This window comes from Amyelois transitella, chromosome 6, assembly GCF_032362555.1.
Source record: "Amyelois transitella isolate CPQ chromosome 6, ilAmyTran1.1, whole genome shotgun sequence".
Classification (NCBI taxonomy): Eukaryota; Metazoa; Arthropoda; class Insecta; order Lepidoptera; family Pyralidae; genus Amyelois; species Amyelois transitella.
This window is the reverse complement of record NC_083509.1, coordinates 3,943,610-3,954,680: the sequence shown is the minus strand read 5'-3', so window position 1 is coordinate 3,954,680 and position 11,071 is coordinate 3,943,610. Positions and strand designations below refer to the sequence as shown.

At 34.9% G+C, this 11,071-nt stretch overlaps 1 protein-coding gene across 1 annotated transcript; it reads right to left on the bottom strand.

Moving 5' to 3' along the window:
* Window positions 1-9,622: 9,622 nt before the first annotated feature.
* LOC106139225 (large ribosomal subunit protein bL27m) lies at window positions 9,623-10,812 on the bottom strand. The gene is made up of 3 exons (XM_013340622.2): window positions 10,645-10,812; window positions 10,024-10,187; window positions 9,623-9,852 (listed from the first exon to the last, which is right to left on the bottom strand). The coding sequence occupies exons 1-3, from the start codon at window positions 10,694-10,696 to the stop codon at window positions 9,649-9,651; spliced, it is 420 nt and encodes a 139-aa protein (XP_013196076.1). The 5' UTR covers window positions 10,697-10,812; the 3' UTR covers window positions 9,623-9,648.
* Window positions 10,813-11,071: the final 259 nt, after the last annotated feature.

Sequence of the window (11,071 nt, the reverse complement as noted above, 5' to 3'; positions counted from 1 at the left end):
TAGTAAGTATATAATGTTGACGATAATTTTGATGAATTTCTATAACAATGGAACATCGTACTTTCATAAATTACCACAATTATTGTAACAATATACACTGAACGGTCTCCACAGGTATGAATAAAGTGAGGGCCTTTTCAGAGGCAACGGAGCGTTCAAATTAAAATTCGCCAAAATTGACGGGTGCCTGAAAACATATAAATTGGAGGCTAGCGGAAAATTAAAAAGCTTCCCGCGGCGACGGCGCTTGGGCCGGCGTCGAACCGGCAGCAATCAACCAATACTGGTTTACCACTGAACAATCGGTTCATTCAGATCAACTGAATTGTCATATTTTTATGCTGGAAATTGAGAAGTTGCCGTCATCTTTACTTAGCAACTAACCAGTTTAAGAAATAGAACATATGTTCAAGCGCTGGTGAACCTCTTATAAATCCTGTTTTATTGTCTATAGGCTCAGGGTAAAGAAAAGTCTAAGAAAGAACTTCAGTTAACGTTTTCCTTTATACTTATTACAGTCAGTCAATCAATACCGACTGATATCATATCAAAGCTCATACAGCTGCATTAGGTCTAAAATTTTAACTTTAAGCGGATCAAGAGAGGAATTCCCGTAATTCCCGTCGGAAAGGAAAAATTCGGGAATCGCAGAAACTCTAAAAACAGACAAACTTTTTGTACATACCATGAACGGAATCTATTGATACTACACAAGGTTGCTCCCGCCTTGCAGATATTAAAAAATAAGAACAGGCCCAAATCGAACAAAAGACTATTAGGATATACCTACACTAAGACACAGAGCAGTGACCAGACCAACCAGTCTTCCATTCTCTGTGCTCTACAATAACAAGGGATATAGATTTCTTAACCTTCCTGATGTCCGACTGTTCTATCGTTCAGTTAATGATGCACTAATGCGTTTGTACTGTTACCATTACATACAGGGAGAGAAAGTGGCTCATTACCACTGTTCAATTTAATACGAGGACGTTTCTCATTTTTATACGTACTTATTAAGTTAATAGGTGTGCCAAAAATTCAGCATCTGACCACGATCCTGTAATGACTAAGTCCGGTTTTTACACGACGCGAATTTCATCTGATTACCGCAACCATTGCAAACCAAACTTATACCTGAATAATAAGATATACTAGGAAGGTGCATATTCCCTTAGACGTATTTTACGACATCTATGAGAAAGTGATGAAGTGGTTCTATTCTAACAAATCGCAAGTAAGAGGATTTAAGTGTTTAAATATATAGCCTATTTAAATTTACTACCATATGACTTCTATGAATTACAAAACATCTTGATGGCATTCATCTCCCGATTTTATCCTGAACTTAAATCTGCCGTCCCTTCATAAAGAATTCCAGCCGTGTTTTCTCGCATTACGGCCATCCTAGATTTATGGCAACCCGCTGTCCGCCATATTGTTCCAAATTTAAAAATATTTATTTTCCTGCCGAATACTATAAATACAGCGGCCATTCTGAATGCGCGTTCGAGCGCAAGTTGAGTGGACTTTGGATACTTGGTCTTTGAGATTTTATATTTGCGATTTGTACAGACTTTATCTTGAATGAAATATAAAAATCTGCTGGGAGTTGATCCCTTATCGAAGCCCTTAGAGGTTTTATTTTCTCAAATGTAATTGGCGTACGTTGGAGCAAGATCTACTGCTTATATTTGTTTATAATAAATAACATGAAGGAAGGTTCCACACAACAATACAAGTATATGTAAGACGGAATTTGGAATGTAGATCCTAAGAAACCTACATGCAAAATTAAAACTTATAAATTTCCTATGGCAACAGGAAATGTTGGGAGTTTCGAAAATTTATAATACACTACTATCAACAAATATTTTAGACTTATTTTGCCTTGCTCTAGAATATCTGATCTAAACCACCCCTGTAAATTTCAACCGGTTTAAAAATTAATATCCATATAAATATAGACGGTTCCCATTCGGAACGTATAAATTTAAGGATGGCGGAAAATTAAAACAGCACCCGCGGTGCCGCGTCTGAAAATAAATGTAACAAAAAATATACCTACATACAGTTTTATCTTCGTAGCTGTACGCGAACAGAGCAGAAACATTATGCTGTGTAGGTATATAATATACTTCGTGTATCTTCCAATGCCTCATCATATGTGAGCAATAAATAGAAAAAATATTATACTTGTTTAAGTTAACATGCCGTGATAATAGTGGAATTTTTTCATGGCAATAGGAAGCCTCTATTTCAAAGTGCTTGCCTGTATCAGAAGACTATAAATAAATATTTACTTTTCGATAACCTCGGCAAATAAAATGGTTTTGAACCTTCTAACAAATGTGATTTACATATCAAATGTAGATTTGTTAGAAGATTTAAAAACATTCCAACATCGGTAAAGTCAATTTTTATCGGAAATGGTAGATCAATAAAAAATAAACTGATAATAATAAACAGATAAGACAGGGCAGAATCGTCCATTTTAAAGTGTTGCCAGAAAATTAAATAAACCGGGATCCAGTAGCGTCTGGTATCAGCCAATTGATCAATGCCAGAAATTGCCTGAATTATGGGAAATGGAATTTACCGATAGATGGGCAATACTTTATTGTCTTGGGGTGAATCCGATTTATCAATTGTTAAAGTAAATACGGACTGAAATCTCGGTATTTCTTGCATTTTGGAAGATATGAATGAATAAAATAATGTACCTGTATTTTAAATAACAGACTATTACTTATTCCTGTGGTAGTCGGTTATTTAAATACGAACTAAATATTCAGTTAATATTCAGTAATCATAGGTAAAATAAAATATTAATTAATTTAAGAGACTCTCTTTGTTAAACTTTAATAACTGTAATAATAAGATTTTACATACATAATTACAAAAGAGCGCTTTCAAATGAACTATGCGAAAGTCCTGACTTCCATGGAAATAATTTACTTTTTCTTTGTGAAAGAACCCACTTGCATATAGAATACCTTATTAGAGAATCAAGTACGCTAAATTTACCGTAACCTAATTTAATATTATGCTATGCACTTTTATTCAAAAGAAATTGTAGAAGAATACTTAATTTGAATTTATATAAAGAATGGACTAACGAATAAATAACGAATAACTAGTTAGGTGATACTATGGAATACCCACATAATAATAAAAATGTGAAAATTTGTAAGAATGAGTAAACTCTTTCACGCAAAAACTACTGGAATTACTACTAAACTACTGGACGGATTTTGATATAACTTTGCAGTAATATAGCTTATATATCGGAATAACATAATAAGTTAACATTTTAGATATTTAAGGCGGCCGAAGTCGCGGACAACAGCCCGTATTGAATATAAATCTCAATCAATAAATATGTGTTTAATTAAATTAGTTCAATTAGCTGAAAATAAGGGTTTATACCTAGTACAATCACGATGCAAGCTGCTTTACGTAAGGTGAACAGGAGACACGGAGGTCAGCCAAAAATTGCATCTCTCTCTCGCAAGCGCGACGCCTATTTTTAGCGCGAAAAGCAATCTCAGTTCCTTTGATGCATCTGGGACTAACGTTAGAAGGATTATGATTATTTCGGGTTACAATCAAACTAAGCTTTGTAGTGTTTATATCTTTAAAAAAAACTTACCCGCGTCGGTATCGCATCGCGTCGCTTCCTGTCGTGTCATTCAATGCATCTATAGCTTTACGAGGAAGGCTAACAAACAAGTTAACCGAGTTAACCTGTAAACGTCACGTCACTCAAGTCAACCCTTCTCTGGCTGCTCAGTCGCCTGTGCTGCCCCCTACAAAGAGTTTATCTTCCGTTTCACCCTTTCATGAACTGTATGTAGTTGTACGTACAAACGTTGATTGTTTTCGGCTGGTTGATGTTCATTTGTTATTGTGTTTCTTTTCCGTGCTTTTATTAGCTTTAACTAAGCTTTACCTATTCAATGGCTTTGACATGTGTAATATTTTAGGATAATATGTATACCTATCTATGGAATTTGAAATAGAAGTTAATTTCAAATCCTAATTAGGTAAATAATTTTGATAAATTTTATAATCGTTTTTAAAGTTTAAATGTTCTCAATCTCTGCCAAATAAAACATTATTTCTTTACTTCTACGTATTTTGTTACTTTTATGACACAAATTACATTAAAACAAATAAGATCACAAGTGTAGCTACGAAAAACCTCCAAATGTAACATATAACGTTAACAACATTCGTGCACGTTTCACACAATAAAGGAGGAAATATCTCCTTTGAGTCAATAATTTCATATTTGGAGACCATCCTCCTTCATTACACATTTTTGGAGACAGGCGTCTAATGTCTAATCTCAAGCGACCGAGCCAGGCTGTCTTCAGAATTAAATTATGTCTTCCCATGAATATTATACTCGATGTCGCAATCTTTTTGCGTTACTTAACAGCCTCCCCCTTAAGAAAAACCTCAATGAATCACGAGCATTGTGAGGTAATTTAAAACCTCTAACCTCTCCGTGTATAGGTACATAAGCGTGCTTGGATTAATAATAAGGATAATATTAAAAGGATTATTAAGTAGATTTAAACAAATTGATGCGAAATTCATGAGGTAAATCTATTTTTACAAAATTACATTGAATTAGGCCTGTCCTCCGTTTTTAGTTTTGTACCTATGGTTAACAAGGAACCCATGCAGTTTTTATGTATGTAAAGACAACAAACAACATAATCTGACTTATAGGTAATTTTAATGTCTGCGTACAGTATAGAACTATCCATGGACAGACACGCTCCGGCTTCGCGCGGGTATCATTAATAGATATTAACCTTTCACAGAAAACCCTCTTTCCAACATTTCAACCGGGAACCAAATCAGTTCACAGCTTGCCGAGATGAGCGCATACATATAGACAGAAAAATATGTGGTGCTTTATAATATGTAGTTGTGATATACCTAATTATAAAATATAAACTTTCCTTACTCAGGGATAAATATCATAATAAATATCATCAAAAAATAAAGTAATTACCTACATGAGTATACAAATATACAAAAATTATATACCTATACTTATATACAAAATAGGAACGCCATTTTCTTTACACACAATCCTGAGACTACTTAATGTAAATAATCCATTCCTGGAGAAAGTAAATGATCAGGCCATGCATCCGTTCAAGCATGCAACTAGCCCTTGCCCGCTTTTTTATCAAAAGATAAATGCCCGGTTAGCGGGGGTCCAACGTTGATTTATTTTGAACGTCTATCAGGCAACGAATTACGGAGGCTTCGATGTAAATCACCTAGTCCGACTCGAATCGATACCGATCTAATACGTTCTCGATATAAATACGAATACGAAATAGCGTGCGATTCAATACTTTTTATTTTGAACGCTCGTGCGTGCCCCTTTCAGTTTCGCTTAGTTGAATTGTTGGATTCCGAATGTTATAGGACTTTTATACAGTTTAGTTATTATTACTAGTAATAGTACTGGGATGTAAATCCCAGTTAGATTGGTTCTTTAGTAATAGTTGGAACGAAGAAATAGAAACCCAGTTCTTGGCGTTAAACATTGTTGCTTGCTCACTCTTTGGAGAGGGGACCTGGTTCCGCCTAGGGTAGGTAAGTCAGGTTTATTGACATCTTTGCGCTAAAACCTTTATAATTTTTTTGTGAAACTAACTAATATACCTATTGTTATACTTACTATAGCGTTTGCATTGCAATCACGAGTCTCATCATGACATAACTATTTGTAATCCTATCTTAAATAATGCAAAGTAAGTTTGTTTGTTTATTGTCTCTTAACGCAAAATAGGTCACTTCTTTAATCCCGGTAAATTATTATAATACTATAGTTCCCGTGGCATTTTGCGAAAAACCTGTATTCTTCTAAATTCGCGCGGACGGACCTGTATTCTTTTGTAGGTAGGTAAATTCGAGCAAGCGGAGCCGCGGGTAAAAGCTAGTTAATACCTAATTAATATCTACGGTTCCCAGTATCCTCTTCACTAAGGTAACAAAGGTGCCTTAAAAGATTAAAACAATAAGTAAGGTTATAAAAATATAATCATAAAGTACCCCCTTCTTTAGGGCTGATGTTTATTACCACGCCAGGTTGGTGTTGAACTTTTTTATACGAAAAAGTTGACGATCGTAAAAATGGGAGTTGGATTAAAAAAGGGCCGGAAACTTAGGGTCGTGTTTTGGAGACATGTATTACTGTGTATGCAAAAAAGAAGAATAGGAATAAGATTAAAAATATTATGTGGTATATTTTTTGGAAATATTATATAGTCTATTTTTAGGCCTGGCCGTTTATTTACAACCTTTAATAAATGAGTTTTCTTCTCAATCTCCCTGCATATTTATCATTACAGAACAGCAACACTCATAGTCAGCTCTCAGACTCAAAGGACTACTCAATAGAACAAAGGTACCTACAATAAATATAACCTAGTTATAGTTATAAAAACAAAAGGCTTAAAAACTGAAGACTGTTTAACGTATATTTATGTAAGTAGTTATATATATAAGAATGTTTATATATATTACCTATTTATTATAACCCACACAAAGGTTCTCTGCTTAACCCAATGAAAGACTGTTTAGATAATGCTTTGTATTTTTCTAATTGTAATTCTTAGATACAATAAAAATAATTAAACGGACAAAGTAAAAAGAAATGTCTAACAGCGGACTCCAGGCCCCAAATCATAGCTTGTAGGTGCAACTGTGGAGACTCAAAGATAAAAGAGAGAAAGAGTTATGAAGTGGATTTACACATTTTTATAAGATATTTCCTCGTCACGGTTTCAAGGAAAGCGACAATGTTACTCCCAAGAATGCGCCACTCGAGACTTTCATTACAGAAACACTGACAATTCGCTGTAATTGGGACGAAACGTCTGCATACGAGCATCTCCAAGCATCCGTCAACTTTATTTTAATGAGATAAGGTTGATATCGCGCTGGGAATCTTGCAGCACAATGTTTTTGAAAACATCTTAGAGAAGCGAGCGCTTTAGAATCGACATGTAGCGAACAAAAATACAATGAATGCTCTTTCATGTTTGACATAACTTTTTAAGCTTCTTTTCATAATTTGTCGTCCTTCTGTAAAAGTCCCTTCTTTATCCTGATGTAATAGGTGGGTCGATTTAAAAATTATTAAAGCTATTACAAAATTAGATTAAGGTAATATAATTGATTGAGCTGTACTCTAATAACAGACTAATCTAGTATGCAGTAGGTAACAGCCCCAAACTGCAAATAAACTAGATAATAGGTAAGTTCTAGGTACTTTTTTCAATTTATTCTGACACAAAAACACGAGAGATCGTAAAATCTGAAACAAGCCAATCCATAAAGCCTTGGCGTATGACAAGTTTTCTGGCAAAAAGTTTAATTTAGCACTTGAGTTATACCCAACAGCGGGCGTTGGGTGTTATTGGGCGAATGCAATATGGCGGCCGAGAAAAATTACAAGTGGGAAATCTCGAGCGCCCTTCGCTGCATCGAGGGCGCGCCTACTCTGGTGGAAAATGTCGAGGGAACAGGAATTCAACTTTTTGTTAAACTTTTCCTAAGATGCTCTCTCTCCGAGGGAAGTCATCGTGAGGTTTCCTGAAAACCATTCAATACGGTCCCCTGAAAAGGTTGCGAAGGTCAGAATCGCTTCATGTAGAAACGTGACTCATCCAATCCAGGATCGATAATCAAGGCTGTACCCTGGGCTCTTCTCCAGCTTTATGAGGATGTAACCGGGACTATAGACAATAGGAAGAAGATTAACTCTTTCTAGAAATAATTTTGGCTATGCCATTATAGCTATGTGTGGTTTTATGGTATGCAGTCTGTAATATCTAATCCATTAAGCAGCAACATGTTTAAATTAACCCCGTATTGACAAAATAACATTAACACGTAAACAGTTAAAATTATTTCATAAACACAATTTAAGTTATACATCTGTATCATCTTTAACGCACAACCCCTACATAGGTAGGTATAGGTGATCATAGAAACACTTCGTCACTGAAATTTTATGATAGAAATTGCCGGGTTCACGACAGTGAGCTTTATAAATTATTATTGCTTGCTTGTATTTAGATCAAGTTTATATCCTGTGCGGTTATACATACATACATAAAATCACGTCTCTTTCCTAGAGTGGTAGGCAGAGACTACATCTTTCCAATCGCCATGATCCCTGTATATTTCTTTTGCTACATAATCATTCATAATTCTCTTCATGCAAGCTCGTCGGTTTCGGGTACTCTCGTGCGGTTATAATACATTTGAATTAAGCAGGTACATTTAACTATTGTAGCAATCCCAGTCTATAATAACATAATTTTTCCAGAAATGGATTATTTCTTTATTTACTCAGGATTTCGCCCTTCCTTTTCCGTTCATGTTATTTGAATTTAAGAAAGCAATTAGCCTGCACAAAATCTATAACATAAACTAGTTCTAAAAGGAAGCTTTATTGTGAATCAAGAAAACGAAAGTAACTATTGCCTAGTATTGCCGTAACACCATCGTAGCAACTCGTAGCATGTAGCACTGTCGTAGCGTCATCGTAGCAAGTTGTAGCATACATGCCACATACAATCATAAGTGCATGCATTGCATACAGACAAATTTGAATGTTTTAAAATGTAGGCCGATTTTTTTCTAGGTTTACTTCTTATAATACCAAATTTAAAATAACTATTATTTCAAATAACTTAAAAGTAGGTACTTCAAGAAACCTTGCAGCGCGCCACAATGAGTACATTTTCTCCACTTCATACCGAGCGCAGATTCTACATACTTTATTCAAATTAGTTTGAATAGCTTTCACTAATGTAGAACTTTCAAACTACAAATAGAAATTCCAGTTCTAACCAGATTGCGCTACTCAAACTCGTACGAGTACGCTGATAAGCTGAAACTGGTGCAAACCGGTTCAAACTGGCTGCGAGTGGAGTGCCGTCCGGCACCGGACAACATCCGGACCGGCCGGAAGCAATTTTAACTCCGGAAAATCGGCAATCTCTCCCTACCTGCGATTTTTTATGTAACTGTTACTTACATCTGTTGCGAAGCGATCAACTCTACGATACGTATGTATAGATGTAGGACCCAATGGGAAAGGGGTTTACTTCGAAATAAACGATTTGGTAATAACGTTTGGAACCCTCTTTTCACTGATACTCACTACAATTAACGCGAAAATATTTTGACATATTATTGTTGTAGATACTTTAAATCATTTCGCTTCTTTTTCCTCCCATCATTAGTCCCTATTACATCTTCACATCTGTGCAGAGGAGCCCACTGCCCGTTATCCTGGATTGGATAAAGTTCAGTTTTTGCATAAAGGGACTCCCATATCTCTGGTACTGATGCAGAAGAACCAAGAAATCAGAAAAAGGGTTATAAATTAGATTATGCTTACAAATAGGTTCAAGTCATCTATATTCTCAGACTTACTACAACTAACTTTGTTGTTCTGTCAAAAGGTAAGGTATCCGACAGGATGAAGATGCAGATATGATATTAACTGGCATGCAAAATTAGAAGACCTGTTTTAAAATAAAACAAAATTTATCTATGTTACAAACTATTATCTATGTTACATTTACTATATAAACTATTTCAAACTTCATCAATCAATTTGAATCTTTGATGTTGAGGCTCAGGTATAACATTGTAGTATTTCTTTAATATTGTTTGGTGTTCTCGACCAGCATACACTCGCTTTACCCAGGTATGTTCCCAGTTGGGTTCAAATTTCTCACAAGTAACAACTACTCGGCCTGGTTCAATTGCAAATAGGGTTCCATTGCGACCCCATCCGACCTGAAAAATATGAAATTAGTATTTCAAATATATAGAACACTTTTCCTGTATATAGCAACACAAATGTAATGATAAACTAAGTGATGGCTGCTATGACATTTGCTTATTTGATATTGTGAAATGTCTTGTATACAAGTACTTGTCACAGAAAAATGGGTAATGAATACTCACATTTAATCCGGGATGGAATCTTGGTGTTCTTTGAGTAGCAAGCATATGTCCAGCCTTAACAAAATGACCATCTTGCACTTTCCATCCTCTATGTTTTGGTTTCACTTTGCAATTGGTATTCTTTGTACTACCACCAGTTTTCTTGCTGGCATTGCGGATGAACTCTGTAAATAATATTGTGATATCTGTTAAGACATTTAAGCAAAACCTTAAGACATGTTAATTAAATTCCCAACTTCACAACTAACAGCCATACTGTACTGTATTATTAACCTTTTCATTATCTGTAATCCAAGGGATCAGTTTTATTCATTTTTTATAAATTTCAATATTTACTTGCATGAAGAAAGCATTGAATTTTTTTTGTTTTATCATTACAAGTAGAGCAATCTAACACTTTTTAAGTTTCCACTGAAAACCAGCGTCATAAAGCCGAGTGGAACCCACAGACGTATAAATATAATGTATTATATCTGTGGTGGAACCTTTTTGGTAGCATATAAGTTAGAATGAGATTTTTAAGCTATGTTTACTGGTATGCTCCAATAAAATAATTTCTTTTTCTTAATTTAATACTTAGGTAATGCAAACATAACCTTAAAATAATCGAGCTTTCATTACCTTTCAAAACCGACGTCGACTTGTTAATGCTAACCAAAAAATTAAAAGACATAATTAAAATATTACAATTGTCTAACTGAAAATCAAAAGAGCAGCAATAAATTATTTAGGTACAACAATTTTTAATCCGGAACAAATCTCTCTTCTCGCTCGCTATCGCTGCCATTGTCATTGTCATCGCCACTCGATTGTCAATGTCAGTGCGAAGCAAAGACCATATAGGTAGGTACTCTACTGCTAAGTTCGAAAAACGTGTTCTTGAGGTTCCAATTTTATTTCTTCCACGGAAGTAGCTGGGGAAAAAAAGACTACATCATACTATAAACAAGTAAATAGTAGATAAGTTCCTTTACATATTTCATATAGTTTCAGTTATTGTTTTCCTTTAAATTTTTCTAAATTGATGTATGTTTTTTCCTACCTGATG